The sequence below is a fragment of the Alosa pseudoharengus genome, unplaced genomic scaffold (assembly GCF_046254945.1).
Source record: "Alosa pseudoharengus isolate Yale_2024_CS ecotype anadromous, Long Island Sound unplaced genomic scaffold, YU_APseudo_1.1 YU_APseudo_1.1_scf_4, whole genome shotgun sequence".
In the NCBI taxonomy this organism is placed as follows: Eukaryota; Metazoa; Chordata; class Actinopteri; order Clupeiformes; family Clupeidae; genus Alosa; species Alosa pseudoharengus.
The window spans coordinates 40,190,912-40,209,169 of record NW_027468774.1 but is presented as its reverse complement, the minus strand read 5'-3'; the positions used below and the strand labels follow the sequence as shown (position 1 = coordinate 40,209,169).

Here is an 18,258-nt window from a genome sequence, read left to right as displayed (position 1 = left end):
TTTTCATCAACGATTCCTGGGACGCAGAAACACTGGGGTGCATGTAGCCCCACTAGGCTGATAAGAAATATAAGCTCTTGGTCCTGGGAAACCATTACGCTTCCGCACTGAATAACTCGTAGATGTTGCACCCAATATGACATTTTTTGTGGTCTCAATGAGGTGGATCAATTCAGCTCATAGCCAAGTGTCAATTCAGTAGTCAAAACAACTTTGTGTCAATATGTTGGTAACTTGTAGCCTAGAAATCTAGACGCACCCTAGCGGCAGCAAATGTAATTTGCAGCCAGGGTAGGTAACTTGGGTCCAAGTTCACACATGCTGCATTGCTACATTCTTCAGATTTACGTTTTTCATGCATAATTTCATGCAATTCTGTCCATAGGGGGCGCTGCAACTGACATATTTCATAGCTGCTTGGTCTGTGATCACTACTTGGATGTAGGCATGTGTATTAAATTAGTTTGTGAGCAGCATGTATGTTGTGGGCTGGATCGGATTACACACACAGGTATGCACGCAGTCACATTGCAAACGCACACACACGAACTGGCAACAGGTATGCACACAGTCACAGTGCAAACGCACACACACGAACTGGCATAATGGCAGATATGGTAGAAATCCAGACATACTACAAAGCAGTGTGTAAAATCATAAAAGCAGAAGTATACTTGTGCAATGCGAATACAGACTTACATTTAGGTGTCACCAAAGAATTGTTTCTGTTGTTGCCGACTTGGTGTTGCAGGAGTAGAGTATGCTGAACTGAATTGGATTTTTACTTCCTGTAACGTTACCTCATGGGCCCTAGGAGCCTGGACAGCTTGATCTTGACATTTCATAGGCTATTAATGCCCCTGTGGCATCTGTCAGTCTGTCAGAGCAAAGTATGCAGTATATGAGGATAATAATATGAGAATAATTCATTAATGTGGTGGAGTATTCCAACAGGGTCTGATTCGTCTGATCCCTTGCCAGCAATGGTTTCACCATGAATTTCCATGAGAAAGATGTGGTGTTATGATCGGTGTCGGCTACAGTATCAGATTTCTTGCTTGCATACAGATACATTAGGTTACACTAGTTGTTGATCATCTAAATAGTCAATCATTTAAATTTATCGAAAAATAGATATTCAGGAAAAGAACAAAATTACACAGAATGTCAGATCAAACAAGTCAGCAGCAGAACACTAGCTGAGAAATGGACAAAGCATGGTTGCAACTGACCAATGTACTGACATTTAAATTCAGGTTTACCTGAGTCAATATACCTTCAAACTGGCTCCCTTCACATACTGTGTTCCCATGATGGGTTACCTTGTTTTTTCATTGAACGTACATTTAATCAGTAAGGTTTCTCGGCCAATACAAGGAATTTGGTCTCTGCATTTATCCTATCCATGAATTATTGAACACATAGTGAGGTGAAGCACACACTAACCCGGAGCAGTGAGCTGCCTTACTACAGCGGCACTCAGGGAGCAGTGAGGGGTTAGGTGCCTTGCTCAAGGGCACTTCAGCCGTTCCTACTGGTCAGGGATCGGTTCGGCAACCCTCCGGTTACAAGCCCGAAGCCCTAACCAGTAGGCCATGACTGACCCTAAACCTACCAAACTCTGCATAATTGGGTTAAAATTCTATGGTTTCTGGACCTGGTTTAAAGAATACACCGGCAGCAAGGGTGGCCCTCCTCAATCACACAAGTCTGCACCAGTAAAATATTAAGAGTTATGTGCAAAATGGGGCATTCAGATGTGGTGCTATGAAGGCCAAATAGTTGTTTTAAACATCAGTATCGGCCACGAATTTCGCTATCAGTGCATCCGTGAGTGTATCTGCATGACAGGACTGGACCGACCTCTTTCTTTGCAACATAAAAACGTTTTTCTTTGCACCAGAAGTTTGTTGTCCTTTGCTACCGAAGAAAACATTGTGTTGATGTTGGCACATATCTATGTATGTGTTCTGCTCACTTTCTTCTGACTGCCACATCAAATCACCTGTCTCATTTTGTTTCCAAAATAGCCTCTTGGTTTGCAGATGCAGGAAGGGCAGCTGCAAACATAAAGCACATAAACAAATTATTGTCCCTTGAATTAAATCCATAAGGCTATTGTTCATTTCTATGTCTGTGTGTCCTCATGTGTCCGAAATAGCAGCAAAATGCTTTTATAGATCAGAACAGAAACCCATCAGGCGCGCATGTGAATCTAATTGTAGCTCTCAGTAGGGCACCGGCAGTTGAATGAAAACAGAATTGGCTTGAGCATCCTTTTTTATTGCATTGTTTACAATACATGGTTATAGTAGGCTACTATCTCAAAATCTTGCGCACATCACGCAAAGCACGTTGTGCTAAACAGAGTTGGCGTCACCTTTGTTTTTGCGCTGTAAATAGCGAACATGCGCCAAACAGCCCTCATGTCACTCAGTCAAGCATGTTTGAGACACCTGGCTCACCCTGCACGAGATGTTGACTGTGGGATCAAGGCCATCGGATAATGACTGTTCCTGGGGATGACTGAGTAGCGTTTTGCTCACGTTTAAACGGCACGCCACTAGCCACGGCGGCGGCGCGCGTGTTTGCACAGTATGCTGATCACTAAAGCATTCAGTTCAAGATAATCACCCCCGCTGCGGTTGTCATCCGTATGCCGGAAACAATGAAAGCAATTGGCTTGCGTCTGATATGAGACTTTTATTGCATTCTTTCAGTAGAGCGCAGCAAAGCAATAACTATTCAAGTAACACGTGTGACTATTTCAAGCACATACCAGATCAAAAACATCCACCCTGTTGGAGTCACGTTTGTAAGCATGCACATGCAATGGACTGAGTTTTTTTAAAACACTGTGGACAAGATCACCTTAGATCACATATCCTTGCACAGACGATGGCACATATATTTTGAAAAAGCAATAATTTGTATAAAGAGCTATTATATTCCTATTCCAATCATTCTGTCACTATTTCAAAGACTAAACACGCAGTTTAGAGAGGTGTGTGAAGTTTTTATTGCAACTCAGTAGTGTACGCATCTGACAATGCATCTGACAGTGCATTATAAAATAAATCATAAGACATCAGAGCAGACAAAAACACACGCATTGATCTCGTGCCGGGGGCATCATAAGAGGAGATTTGCCAGACCGTCCCCCCGTGCTGCCTCGGTGCCCTTGCTATTAGACGAGACACCGGTTCCCGTGTCTGTCCTCGTGAGAAAACCCAAGCGTCGTGATCGCGCATTTATCGCCGCGTGCCTCTGTACAGTCGGAGGTGGTGTTTGTAGCTTTCGCAGTAGCGGTCATTGTGGCGCTTGCAGTATCTTTAAATAGCCACACTGAAGCGCTCCTTCAATTGGTACAATGTTCCTCCCATTCATTTGAAGGAGCGCGCGCACTTTTCCCACACGTAAAATGTTTTCCGAATGTCGAGTCGACTACAATTGGTTACCATATCGGTTCCCAAGCAGCAAGCACTATTCCTGACTAAACATGACTATTCTTCAAAAACTGAATCCTAAGTCATTGCTTGAAGAAAATGCTCCCCAGGGCATCACCATGCGTGTTGTTGACACCAAAGAATTATCACTGAAGTGTTCTACATAATTTGCCATTTCTCGTGTTAAACTTGTCTAACTCAATATTCGAAAGTTACACTGTAACAGAAAAAGTTGAGGTGCAGAGCTCCGAGAATGTAGGTCATGTCGCAAAGCAAGCCGCCTCCTAACCTACTGTCCGCGTGACTCTACGGAGGAAGGAGCGCTCCTCTGCCTGCAGTCGCTGCGGCCATCAGGGCAAACAACGATTTCACTGTTCTTTTCAGGGGCTTGACACTTCAAACTGTGAGATGCTCATGATCTGGATTCTCAATGTGTATGGAATATGCTCAGACACTTGTTCTGCTTATGATGACAGCTGAATGTGATCATTAATGCAGACGACGTTTCCGGGTACAGCCAGAGTATCTTGCCAAAACAGTATAGCAATCGCGTAATCTATCTGTTGCAACATGCATGCAATAGCCTAGTAATTTGTATTCTTGCCGCAACCTAACAGCAAATGCAGACTAGGTTTATGGTGACGCGGCCCCTTTACTTCATATTTGAAGGCAGCTGTCACAGGGTCCCGTGCTACATGTGAGCTCTCCGATATTGAGGACAGCGCACTAGCGCCTAGGAGCGTGAGAGGGGAGTGTCGTCACCAAACACTGCAGCGGGTGTGCGCGGTCACACGGCCGATCCACGTGAGGGGGCGCTCTTACGACGGCAGCACTATAGATGTAGAACAGCCGAATGGGCGTGTAGCTCGCGCTCTATTTTCGTGGAAAAAAGCAAGTCAGCGGGCAACGTGGGTCATTAACCAGTGTAAACACCTCGAGGAGCGGCTGTGACATGTGAGTCCGGTGCAGTAACTCCTTGGTGTTGTTTTCTACATGGTAAACAGCCATGGCAAAAATGAGTAACCAGGAACATTTCTGATGATCTAAAATAATTGACAAACACTTAGGGATGCAAGAATAGATAGGCCTGATTGTAGCCTTAATACAAGCTACTAACATGCCTATTCCGAAAAGCCCACTCAATATCATTATTATAGGCCTATTATTATTTATGAGGCTATCATTAATAGACTATTAATGTCATCCTAATGTCGTTGTTGATAATCATGGTCTTCTACTACACCTCAGCCAACTAGGCTACGATAGGCCTATGTTACAACTACTGATAATAACAGTTATGATAATAATAATAATAATAATAATAATAACAGTAGTAATTTATAATAGCCTTGGGTGTCATAATTGATCATAGTGTAGCATATGGCTACTCACTCATACACAGCCATACATGGGCTTAATAAATGGTTTAATCAATTCTGGAGTTAGGCTAATTAGTACTGGCTCTAGGTCAATTATGAGGACTTTTATTGACTAGTCTAACTCATATTAGCAACATTGCTGCCTGGCATCATTAAGAAAAAATAACAATATGTATTAGCCAGAAATGAAAACTTGGAACAAGAATGGGCTTTCAAGCGAATCCATGAAATGTGCCCAAAATTGAGAGAGATTTAAACCAACTGTCTCCTCTAGTGCCGATCTATGCGATAGGCCAGGGGTCTCAAACTCAAATGAGCTGGGGGCCACTTCGGCCAATGTCATCTGATTGGAGGGCCACATCAGTGTTGAAGAATAATACAAAAAAGAACGGCTATTTCTGAAAATTCTGAAAAAAAATTTCAAATACTACACAAAACTGCAAAGAGAAAGTGCAAATCTTTTTATCTCTTTTTAGACACCTGTGCTAACAACCTTAGCTTATAAATAAAATAATGATAAAATAAATATTAATACAAATTCTAAAAAACAAAAAGCATAAAAACAGGTATGTGTGTGTTTCATTCCAATAAAAATATTTTCTTCTCATAACTTATTTAAACCTGCATGGAAAACTTTAGGCACCAGGGTTAAGAAAACAACACCATTGGATTTTGACATCAAAATTTCAAAGGCTTGAAAGTGGTCTTTGTAAGGCTTTGCAAGGCTTGCTTGCAAGGCAAGTCCTAGTGTGAATCTTGAGTATAAAAAAAGTTTATGAAGGGGGTAAATGTATCTAATTGGGGCAGCCGTGGCCTACTGGTTAGCGCTTCGGAATTGTAACCGGAGGATTGCCGGTTCGAACCCCGACCAGTATAGGCACGGCTGTTGTTGCAGGCAGCTCACTGTTGCACCAATTGGTAGCCAGTCAAATTGACAAAATGTCATCATATAGGATAACACATTTCCTGTCTGTAACAGCCTTGGCAGCATGGTTGTGACATGCGTTAGGCCTATCCTTCATTGCAACAAACCTGCCACTTAAGTCTCTTTCCTCTTTATGGTTTGGTAGCCTATCTTCATTTAAAGCATGAACAGACGGTGGACTTTCGGGTCACGTCAGGCCAAAAAGCCATCCTTTTAATGTTTGAAACTAAGCATTGGTTTCTTTCACTGTATATATTTCACTTTTATTGTGGCAGAACAATTTTCTGCCATAGCTTAGGCTACAATAAAGTTAAAACCACTTCAAATCTATGATTGAGCAGAAACTACTTTTGAATCTGTTGGGACCAGACAGTGGTTGGGACTGAAGATCAGATCCCCTTCAAATGGGAGGGTGTTGACGCATGCGCAGTACATTGTGTTTTAAAGAAAATCCGAAACTAGGGCATGACGGAGATAGGTGAGTTCGGGCGGGGACGGGGTAAATTTAAATAGGGCTTCAAACTAAATACTATGATGCTTTAAACAACCAAATAATTGTCTTTACTCGTAATTGCCTTGTCAAAATATTGCAAATTCTAAAATGGCGCCACTATGAGCCCTTTACTGCAAAAGAAGCACTGCTAAGACTGTCATTGTTTTGCTGTAGATCTAAAATGGAGGACGCAGGACTAGCAAGCAGGTTGCAGCAGGAGATGTTTTATGTGCCAGATAGAACCAGCAAATAGTCGTCATGTAATATGCATGCTATGCTGTTTAACTGCACCCTTTTACTTTCTAATTATCGTTAGCCACTTTGTTGCAGTAGCCGACCAGAAAACGTCAGCTGCGAGTTAATGCTCACGCTGCAGTGGGTTAAATTAACTTAAAAGCGTCTTCAAGTCAGATTATGTTAGCTATCATAATTGACTAAGTCAAGCTTTGTCTCATAAGGTTAGCACTGAATGACTTATCATGCATTGCCTAGACTTTGTTAGGATGCTTTGAAGTCCGACTTCCTGGTGGGAGTTAAACGTTGACGTTGTTAGCCGTGGAAGCAGTCCAACCAAACGTGATGTAGTAAACTTGACACATAGGTATTTAAGGGGCTTATGGTGTACTGAAAACATATATTTCAGGCCGGTGCAACATTGTGGTGTTATTGAGAACAACAGTGTTTATAGAGATCACTTCAACGTCAAGTACGATTGTTTTGATTTCGGCCAACCCGCCCCTATCCATTGCGTCATCACGTCTCCTCCGAAATCCGAGGTGACATCAGAAGCGACGCGTTTCGACCATAGACAGGAGAGCATTCTTATATGTCATTGGCCTGAAACACATTGTTGGAGCATGTTTTTTCTCCTCTGACTACCAATAATAAAATGTTGCCTTTTTAAAAAAATCTCTACAGGTATGGAAATGGACCCCGGAGGGGGTGTACTTGCATCCAGTGATTTTCTGCCTCCCTCTCAAGTCCAACCAGGGTGCTCAGGGTGGTGAGCAGGTGTGTTGTGTTGACTATGAGATCCACTCTGTTAACAAGTGGAGGGCTTCATCTGGACACAGGAGCACTTGACCTTGGCCTTACCAAAGCAGTAGTCCAAGAATTCCTTGCAGGCCAGGAAGAAGACACTCGCCACTTCATCCACACTCTCCCCAATCTGATTGGCACCTTTCAGCACACTAGTGGGCCGGTCCTCCGTAACAAGAACAGGGGCCCCGCCCGAACGTTTGCGTGCAGGCCAGGGCAGTCCCCTGCTTTTGGGAAAGGGCACGTTGGACTTTTGGGAAGTGTCGGGGCCCTGACTCCCACCTGCAAGCAGATGGGGGGCGAGGGAATCCTAGTGAAAAGCAAATCACTATTCGGACACACCAACAAGAGTATGGGAAAGATGGACCCTGTGGTGTCGAACGGTAGCAAGCAGCCACGGGAGGTGGACGATGTTCAGGGCGCCGTAGGTTTGGGGGAGCTCCTGGGGGGGCTACCAATGCCCTCACCTGAGCCCTGCCCCGAGGGTAAGAGGAGGAACGTCCGCAAGGGGCCAAACCATGGCGCAGCGCAGACCAACTGCATCCGGCAGATCCTGCTACTGCAACTGGAGCTCATCGAACAGCAGCAACAGCAGCTGCAGTCCAAGAACCACGAGATCGACGACCTCAAGGCGGAAAAGGAGATGGTGCGTTTGCTAACAAGGTTCCTGTGAACCATGTTGTGCAGTACAGATTTAAATATTTACAGCCTTTCAAGATTAATATAAACAGTACATAAACATTACTATACCATGACATTCTGCAATATTTTGAAACAGTTTTGATGATAAAACTACTATAAGCAGCATGCATATTGTTGATCTGTACACTCACAAACCCAAATTTGTACAGGGTCTGAGGAGTGAATTTATGTTTTCACTATTTATTGCTCTATGAGTAGAACCCCCTAAACACACACACACTTGCATATTCTGCAATAATATTACATGCGTTAGAATATCTACTTGCATAGTTCTTAATAATATTATTTGTCATGACTAATAGTCAAATGTGTCAGTCCTTGCCATATGCATCACCTCTGCTCTACTCTGCTGCAGTTGATCGCACGTATCGACCGCATGGAGCGGAGGTTGCAGCAGACTGTGAAGAAGGCCGCGCCACGCACCCCCCAGACGTCGTCTACAGCCACGAGGCGGAAAGAGCCGGAATCCCTGTCTGAGACAGCGCAAGGCCCAGGGCTGTCCCAGAGAGGGCTGCACACCCCCAAACAGCCATATTTTGGCCGGGGCGGCAAGGGCCATAAAAGGTGAAGAAAGCCAATTTCAATTTAGGGTTATTGTACAAATGGTATTTTGTTCACTGCCATATAACATGACCATAGAATTAGGGTTAAGATATTGGTATTAAATCTGTTAATACTGCAGCCTGGATTTGTCTGCCTATAGACACCAATCTGTGGTTCTGCCCTACACAACATATGCACAATAAAACAAAACTCAAATTATATCCTTTAAGTCCTTTTTTATTTATTTGAATTGTACTAGTTTAAAACACTCCCAAGCCAAGAGTTAAGAGAACATTACATTAGACTGTATAGTTTAAATTTAAACATATAAAATAAACTAATTAGTAGGTCACAACAACGATTTTATCGAAATGACATCACAATCTCAAACTTCAAAATCAAAAGTAGAATCGATGATGCAGCCACACCCCCAATGTCACATCCAGCAGGCATGCCAAGAGGGGGAAAAAACACACACGTCTTGATGCGCGGCGCATCAACATTATCTCCTCAAACTAAAATACACATCAACTGAACAGGAACCCCTCCTGCTTCTCTGAAATCACCGGTGTGGAAATATTTTGAGGTTCATTCATTCATTCATGTCAGTTAACACTAACTTAGGCTATTCAACTTTGCAATTAAAATTATAGATAGAGTCCAAAATTACTTAGGCATTATTATTAGGCATAAAACGCACATTAACAGTGTAATATTCTGTAAATGCCAACATTGTGCCTCTTCAGAGTGTGCTATGATAATCAAATTATCATTCAGTGTTCATGTCTATGTTTGTGTTAGTAGCTCGCAGTAGTAATGGTTCCATTCAAAATTAAAATCCCCCCCCAAAACATAACTGGAAATAAGGCTAAAAAGTAAACAATAGTAATATAATGTTAAAAAAAGATAGAGAAAGAAAATCTAATCGAATCATGACTTTCGAAAGTTAAATCGAATCGAGGATTTAGAGAATTGTGACGCCCCTACTAATTAGGTTATCGCCTATTGTCTAACCCCCACCCTCTACTTCCTGTAGACGCTTCCTATGTCAAGAGCCCCGAGTTGGCCGGTCTCGCCGCGGGGGAGGCCCCCGCTCCCCTCCCCAGAGAGTCGTTGTCTTCAAAGAGAAGGAGGATGAGGGGGATTACGACGAAGAGGAAGAGGATACAGTGCGGGAAGACTTCAGCCTCCAGAGCTCACCCAGCACAGGGGAGGACGCGGCGTCAGCGAAGCTGATGCAAGAGCTCCCTTACCTGGCCACCACCGACATGTACCTGTGCTGCTGGCAGCCGCCACCCACCTCCAGCTCACCCTGGCGTGACCCCTCTCCCACCCAAGATGACATGGTGGACGGTGGGTGTCAATGACAATGACCTGACCTACCTCACCTACATGTTAACAATCCCCACCTTACAGAAGGCAAGCTTTAAAGGAGAATTCCGGTGATTTTCCACATAGATCTTTGTTTCTCGAGATCACGAGTACTGTTAAAAAATAAAAATAAAACAATTGGTTCCACCTAGCTCGAGTTGCTGCAGCTACACTCTGGGGGCATGTTCATGAGAAATCACCTCGAGAAATAGAGATCTATGTGAAAAATCGCCGGAATTCTCCTTTAACAACCTCCACCTTACAGAAGGTCTGCTTTAACTTATCAGCCTGCCAATACTTTTCCCTGATAATCACTGTACTTGTTTTGGTCTGCAAGGTCACCACAGGACAATTGTTTTTTATGGATTAATAGGGTGGAGTCTGCCGGAAATGAGCGTAGTTCAGAACACAAATGAACCTTATCTAATCTTCAGCCTATAATTTAGGTTAAATGTTAACCTTACACTGTTCTACCATGGCTCATTTTGATCAAAAGACACACGTCCCCTACACATGCTGAGGTTTCTAGACCATATCCTAGTGAAATCTGGTCCATACTTCAAACTCATTCAAACTTGTGAAGTTGGAAACATAATATATTGCCTCAATAATAATCAATTAATTATCATTAAAGGTTATGATAGTTGACTGCTCTATTTGGAATCTTGCTGTGTGTGTGTGTGTGTGTGTGTGTGTGTGTGTATTAAGACTATGCAAACATTCAGTTTCACAAAAACACACAGAAACAGTTCTATAAAATCTAATTTGTCCAGGCATGGCTCCAAACCCTCATCATTATGTAATACCGGATTGGACATTGATCAATCTGTAACCTATCCAGTATTCATTTTGTTATCATGCACAACTGGGTAAACAAGCCAACAGCTGTTGCTTGTTGATTTCAGCAGTGGAGAGGAAGTACAGTATTTCCTCTGAACATTTCCAGCATCAGGTACCTAAATGTCCTGTCTGTTGTTTAACTGACCTGTCCTGCTGATCTCTGACTAACCTGTCCTGCTGCTCTCTAACTGACTTGTCCTCCTGCTCTCTGACTGACCTGTCCTGCTGCTCTCTTATGGCCTATGCAGACTACACGATTTCAGCCCGATTTTGCCACGATTTTATCATAGCCGACAACTTTCCAGCGTCATGCCTGAATATGAAAAGTCGGGAACGACGCAGAAGGAGTAACGCGTCTTGTAATGTGACGTATTCAATGACCTGAGATTTATTGTCTGCGACCTTCCACGACTCCACGACCAAAAGTCTGGCTTGTTAGAATTTTTGGGGAATCTCCTACGACTCTCGTATTGACACTGACAGTATGACGACACGCCACAAGTAGGCTACGATGGGCTAGATGATCTTGTAATGAGGCTAATCTCCCGACCAAGATGTGGCAAGAATGTATGTTTCTATGATCGTCTAGTCTGACATGGTCAATCGTAAAAACCATCGTGGAAGACAAAAAAAATTGTGTAATCTGCATAGGCCATAACTGACCTGTCCTGCTGCTCTGTGACTGACCTGTCCTGCTACCTGCTCTGTGTGTGCAGTGCCCTCCTGGAGAGAGAACACGGTGGCTCCGCTGGGAGAGAAAGAAGCGGCTAACATCCCAGAGGTAAGCTGAGGAGCCAGAGCTGAAGCTGAGATGTGCGCTAGAACCATATAATAAGAGAGTCACATTTACATTTATTTAGCTTAATTCATTTAGCAAACACGTTTATCCAAAGTGACTTATTATGTTAATTATGTTACAAGGGCTGTTCTCCCCAGAGCAACTCGGGGGTTAAGTGCCTTGCTCAAGGGCACAAAGGTGGAAGCCAGGAAATGAACCCACAACTTTTCAGGCTACTGCATGCTAGCACAGCTCCTTAGCCACTGTGCTACCACCGCCCCAATGGAAGTCATATTTGCTAACGGTCATGGGGTTCATGGACTGCAGAATAAAAACATTTAAACAAACCTTTTCAATTGGTGTCAAACACGTGATTTAATGCAAAGTGATAAATAAAATATAAACACTGCAGTTCAGTTTCAGAGCAATCCAGGATTTTATGAGGTGCGATAAATCCATTAAGGGATTTGATCAAATATTATTAAACTCAATCTTTTCTAATAGTAGTGTTGCTGTGTTTTTACATAGCTCTGACGCGCACTAGTAGTGTACCACACATTGACAATTGTAGCAGATATATTGTAGATTTATTTATTGTAGATGACATTTCACATCCTCTCACCCAATTGATCTAAATTCACCACTAAAGACTCACTGTTTTCCATTCCCATCCTGTGTCTCCCCCAGAGCCTGGAGGATATGGTGTTCCGGAAGCGACACATTAAGCTGGAGCTGGACGAGAAGAGGAGGAAGAGGTGAGTGCCTGGGCTCAGGGGCAGAGCCCTCACAGGGTGTGGCAGACAGTTTATATACAGTACCCTCCAGAATTATTGGCACCTCTGCTAAAGTTGACTAAAAGGGAAGCAAATTCATTTTGAGAAAAAGGAAAATCTCATAAATAAATAAATATTTTTAACCAAAACACTTCGTTCACAATTATTGGCAGAAACAGAAGCATTTTCCTATCTAATTTAAATTTATTTAAGTTAATCAGAGTGTCTGTGGACTTTCAGAAGTAGTGTGTGTGTATATATGTGTTTATATATATATATATATATATATATATATATATATATATATATATATATATATATGTGTGTGTGTGTGTGTATATGTGTATGTATGTATGTATATTAGGGCTGTGAATCGATTAAAATATAATTTTTGCTGTGAAAGTATTTTAAATATTTAAATTCAAATGAATCATTGAATAATCAGCATTAGTGACATTAAAGTTGAAAAACTCTTTTATTATTATTGTCACTGTTCAAATAATGGCCATAATAATCTATGATATGACCTAATATGCTGAGGAAATAAATTCAAAAGTGCTTCAGGAAGTTTTTTTTTCACATACAAGGCATTTCAGGCCACAGATATAACCTAGGAGGGGACACAATAAAAATAAATTAACACTCCCCTCAATGTCAACACTATTTCTTTGCATTAATGTGCGACTTTAGAGTTGACAAACTCCAGTGATATGCAAATTCATTGCTGCAGACATTGCAGAGGACTTTATTTTAATTTAATCTAAATTAATCATTTATTTAGACAGCCCTAATGTATATATACTCTTTTGATCCCATGAGGGAAATTTGGTCTTGGCATTTATCCCAATCCGTGAATTAGTAAAACACCCTCAGCACACAGTGAACACACAGGTGAAGCATACACTAATCCCGGCGCAGTGAGCTGCCTGCTACAGCGGCGCTCGGGGAGCAGTGAGGGGTTAGGTGCCTTGCTAAAGGGCACTTCAGCTTCCTACTGGTCAGGGTTCGAATCAGCAAGCCTCCGGTTACAAGTCCGAAGCGCTAACCAGTAGGCCACGGCTGCCCTAAACAGCTTGACAGCCAGGACAGTGATGACTTTCTTTAGCTCCATCAGCTCAAGGGGATAAGGTGCAGAAAAATGCTTCTGCACCAATTACTAATAATTTGATATGGAAATTTTTGATTTTCTTGTTTTTGAAGTCACTTCAGTGTCTACTTTCAGCTTTTGAAATCCTTCCTCCTGCCCCATGTATCTACCCCCTGCCCTCCTCTGATAGATGGGACATCCAGCGCATCCGTGAGCAGCGCATCTTCCAGCGGCTGCAGCAGCGGATGAACAAGAAGAAGGCCATCCCTGAGCCCGAGCCCCACTTGCTGTCCTTCTACCCCGAAGCCGAGGACGGTACGGACCCGCAGGCGAGGCTCAGGCTTCTCGGACCTGTGCTGATTTCCACAGCAAAATGTCAAAAGTCAGACAATCGTTGTTAGCAGAGACATTCTTTCAACAAAAGTCAGATGATTGTAGTTAGCAGAGGCATTCGTTTGGGGGGGATTTGTAGTTTCTCTTCTTTCTTCTGATTTAGTTTTTCTTGCATTTCAGTTGAATCCATCATGATCACACCTTTCCTGCCAGTGGTGGCATTTGGTAGACCTCTGCCAAACATAAAACCACAGTAAGTGAAATAATGGGGGTTTTTTAACACCGAAACGTATACATTTGAAGCAGTTGCAACAGGCTGATTTAATTTCATAATTACATCATTGTCCTAGTGTATCTCCAAGTATGTTCAGCATGGTGTCTTCCTGTCTCCACAGGAACTTTGAACTCCCGTGGCTGGATGAACGTGAACGTGAACGTGTCCGATGTCGGCCGGAGGTATCCGTCAAGAAGAAGAAAAAAACGCCCCATAGAATGTGCCGGAAGTGAGCCTTTCTCCAGAGCACCCTGACCCAATCAGATGAGAACCAGAGTGCTAGCTTCCCCCCACGTATAGATGGAAAGCCTGTAATAGGAAAGCCTGTAAAAGTAAAGCCTAGCTTAGTGAATGTAGAAGGGCTGGGAGTTTGGGTGGGGGGAGGCAGTAAGAAATGTATGAGCAGCAGTGAACATTTGGAGGGAAAGGCGCAGGTTTTCCAGGTTCTGGGGAATGGAAAACAGTTCTCGCTGTCAAGAGCAGCACGTAGTGGAAGACAGAGAATCCCCTGCAGATCATTTGTGATGTTTCGGCCCTGTAAATCTGCCCCAAACTCAGCCTAACTGGAAGTACTTATGAAAACAAACAAACTACCCCAACTTGCTGAACTCTTATTGTAGAGGGACTTTCTTTTTTGTTCATCTTTTTGTTTTTCTTCAAACAGCGCAGAATGTATATGTTCAGTTCTTTGTTGGCAGTTTATCAAGCTTTTTGTGTCATCTATATGCCAGACCTACTCATCCACCTCTCTTAACAAGAGGGAACACATTGAGGACAGAGGAGTGAACAGGTTACAGTTCAAAAACCGTCATAAAAAGGTGGTATATTAAGATGTGTTAAATTCGTCTTGCTTCTCTACTTTAGTTGAGAGGGAATGTTCTGTTCAAATGTACAAAAAGATTGCTAATAATTTGTTGTAAAAAGAAGAGGAAATGTTATGTTATAAAAAAAATATGTGAGAGCTATTCTTGTGAAGATATTCCAAAACATTAAACTTGTTAACAACTGAAATATAAGTTTTTACTGTGCTCTGTTGCTTACAATTTGGCCAAAACCCACAGATTATGGATCGATGTGGTTTCATCATAAGTGCATAATGTGTGAATTGTATTCATTAAAACATCATAATGTGTGATATGTGAATTAGCATCCACAGCAAAAACTCTGCTTGGCCAGGCCTTCACTGATCATATTTTACGGAAAGCTCACTTCCTCCTGCTAACAGGCAGTTCTCTGGTCCAGCACCACTTGGCAGTATAGGTTCTTAATGTCTGCATGGAGATTCACATCCTGAGAGGAGCTGTGTATTTGAATCAGCCTTACTTACCAATTTTATTACACATGTTAAAAACATCATTAAAAATTAAAAATTTCTATAGCACATTTCATACACAGGGAAAATTCAATGTGCTTTACATAAACCAAAGCAAAGAATAGTAAATAAAAGCAAAATACAATAGCTTAAATAGTTTAGAAAATAAAGTACATTGATAAAATAATTAAAACACATAATAACAAAGTGCATTTGATCAGTTAACAGAAAGCTTCTGAAAACAGTTTGGTCTTAAATCTAGTTTTAAATTTTTTATGTCATTCGTCAAAAAACCTGGGCCGCATGCAGCACAAAGCTGCTTCACATGTATAAGTATATATACTCTTTTGATCCCGTGAGGGAAATTTGGTCTCTGTATTTATCCCAATCCGTGAATTAGTGAAACACACTCAGCACACAGTGAGGTGAAGCACACACTAATCCCAACACAGTGAGCTGCCTGCTACAGCGGCACTCGGGGAGCAGTGAGGGGTTAGGTGCCTTGCTCAAGGGCACTTCAAACCGGCAACCCTCCGGTTACCAGTCCAAAGCCCTAACCAGTAGGCCACAGCTGCCAGGAGGTTTAACCTGAGAGGTCTGGAAGGTAAGTACTAAAGCATGTCTGATCACATAATTTGGACCTGCACAATTTAGTGATTTATAAACAAGCAGTAGTGCTTTAAAGGCAATTCTGTGAGTTACTGGAAGCCAGTGCAGAGTTAAGTATCAGAGTAATATGGTTAGTTCTTTTAGCTGCTGCATTTTGTATAATCTGAAGCTGTTTGTTGATCTTTTTAGGAGGTCCTGTGATCAACCCTGTTGGAGATAAAAGCATGAATGAGTTTTTCTAAACCATATTTTGACATGAAACCTCGACAAAGCGATAAAAGCTGATGAATTGATTGGCTATTGAACTTTTTTGCAGGTATCAGGGACTGTATAGCTTGAATTGAAAACTATTGTGCTCATTTGGTAGTACATCTTCTGTGCTCTCCAGCCACCTCCCCATCATCATCATCTTCCTCATGCTCTTGTCCAGTAAGGGAAGTATCTCAAATTGCAGAAAAGTGAAATGAAACTACTATTGCAACACCCCCAGCCAAATTACCTCTTTATAAACACAAAGACTCACTCTCAAAGAACAGTGTCGAGATACTGTTTAATCAGACTCTGCACTGCATAGCCTACTTGTGACTACAACAGTTATTTTCTTGGAGTTGTGATTTCCTTGAACAGCATTAAGAGCAGAAGCTGTTGTAGTCTACACAACACAGTAAAACCGGCCATGGCGTTGACAAGGATTCTGGGACTGCTGTTGGTGCTGGCATTGTTTGGGTGTTTAGCAAGTGCGGCGGAAGGTAGGTCATATTCAGTTTTTTGTAGGGAGGAAGAGCTCCACTTTAATTCAGATCTATTGAGTCGGCCTTATGTTTTGAACTTATACGGGCATGTTTGTGAACTGCAAACATTTTATATGTGTGTTTATTTGATTATTTGTCTGTTTCTGGCAGACTCTGTTGACTTCCCCCCCGGCTGCCCTACAACTGAGAATATCCAAGAGATTTGTGGCCACAGTAAAACAAGGCCTCGGTACCCCAACCTCCCTGACCATGGCTACCTTCTACGTGAAGCAGACGTTATTCACCGCACTGAGGCCTGGTACAGCCAGCAGTGTTGCCAGGGAAACTGGGAACAGAACACGAAAAAGACAGTGTGCTGCGCTCAAAATGCAGTATGTAGATGCCACAATATAATACACACACACACACACACACACACACACACACACACACACACACACTCTCTCTCTCTCTCTCTCTCTCTCTCTCTCTCTCTCTCTCTCTCACACACACACACTCAGACATACACACACAGATATATGATTATGATTTGAATTCATTTTAATTTAATTAAGATTTTAGTTATGTGCAATTTGACCACTGCATTCTAAATTTTTTGCATAGCTGTGGGTGTTCTAGCTTTCTTACTACAAAATGTGTTCAGCATTGACAAACAGTTGCTTCTAGCAAGGTGAAGGTATTGTCAAGTATGGCCAAAAGGAAGGTTGTTGCATCAGTGACATTCAAATCCATTTCTTCCTCTTCTATTTCTTACACTCTGTTTTTATTCTTTTTTTCTTTCTCCGAGTTTCACCAGCTCACCCCCCCCACCCCTCCCTCTCTCTCTCTCTCTCTCTCTCTCTCTCTTTCTCACTCTAACACACACACACACACACTAATGTGTTTTATTTCCCCTTGCAGTGGAAGAAGGCGCTGGCTCTACTGTGTGAGGAGGAAGCAATGATCAAGACCAGGCAGCGCCAGTGTTGTCAGATAGAGGGAGCGGCCAGGTGGAGATGCTTTGACAGCATGGCGCCCAACCCCTCTTACCAAACCACCACCCCATACTCTGGGCCTGACGTCCTGCCCAAAGGTCCTGCTTTTAAGTTCCCCAGCACCTGTTCCGCAAAGGAACAGTATCATGCAGGGCAAAAAACAAATTGACATTTACAAACCGTATTTCCAATCTTTGTCACCATCGCTTACTATACTCCACAGGGTCCATGGGCTCTAAGTGTTTTGCGACTGTCTGCTATTAAGTGCACTATAAAAATCAATCAGATTCGGTTGAATTGTCATCCGATCATCCTAATTGGCAATGTTTAGTACTGCTCAGTTTGAACACAGAAGATATTCACATATTATTTACAATTACTGTGAAAATCTTCTGTAAATCGTATTTTCATGAATAAAGTTTTTCTATCATCATCATGGCCATCGTTGTGTAACAAAGATGTTTCCCCCTGTGTACTATCACTGTTGTTCTTTGCTTGATGAAATGCATATAAAAGTCAAGACATTGATTTTAAGGTTTGTTTGCAATAACTCCAGCTGATGGAGTTGTTTAGGGAGTAAGTTGCAGAGAAAAGTGCATTGAATCATGTATTTTGCAATAGGAGAGTGC

At 42.4% G+C, this 18,258-nt stretch overlaps 1 protein-coding gene and 1 long non-coding RNA gene across 2 annotated transcripts; both read left to right on the top strand.

Annotated features, from left to right (window-relative positions):
• Positions 1 to 6,164: 6,164 nt before the first annotated feature.
• msl1a (MSL complex subunit 1a) lies at positions 6,165 to 14,998 on the top strand. Its single transcript, XM_076266296.1, has 9 exons — positions 6,165 to 6,228; positions 7,162 to 7,927; positions 8,339 to 8,547; positions 9,563 to 9,879; positions 11,454 to 11,518; positions 12,203 to 12,270; positions 13,566 to 13,690; positions 13,889 to 13,961; positions 14,104 to 14,998. Exons 2-9 carry the CDS (start codon positions 7,271 to 7,273, stop codon positions 14,213 to 14,215), a joined length of 1,626 nt encoding a protein of 541 aa, XP_076122411.1. The 5' UTR covers positions 6,165 to 6,228; positions 7,162 to 7,270; the 3' UTR covers positions 14,216 to 14,998.
• Positions 14,999 to 16,422: 1,424 nt separating this feature from the next.
• Positions 16,423 to 18,062, top strand: LOC143102593 (uncharacterized). Its single transcript, XR_012982608.1, has 3 exons — positions 16,423 to 16,652; positions 16,806 to 17,026; positions 17,556 to 18,062. It is a non-coding gene; the product is annotated as an uncharacterized LOC143102593 (long non-coding RNA).
• Positions 18,063 to 18,258: the final 196 nt, after the last annotated feature.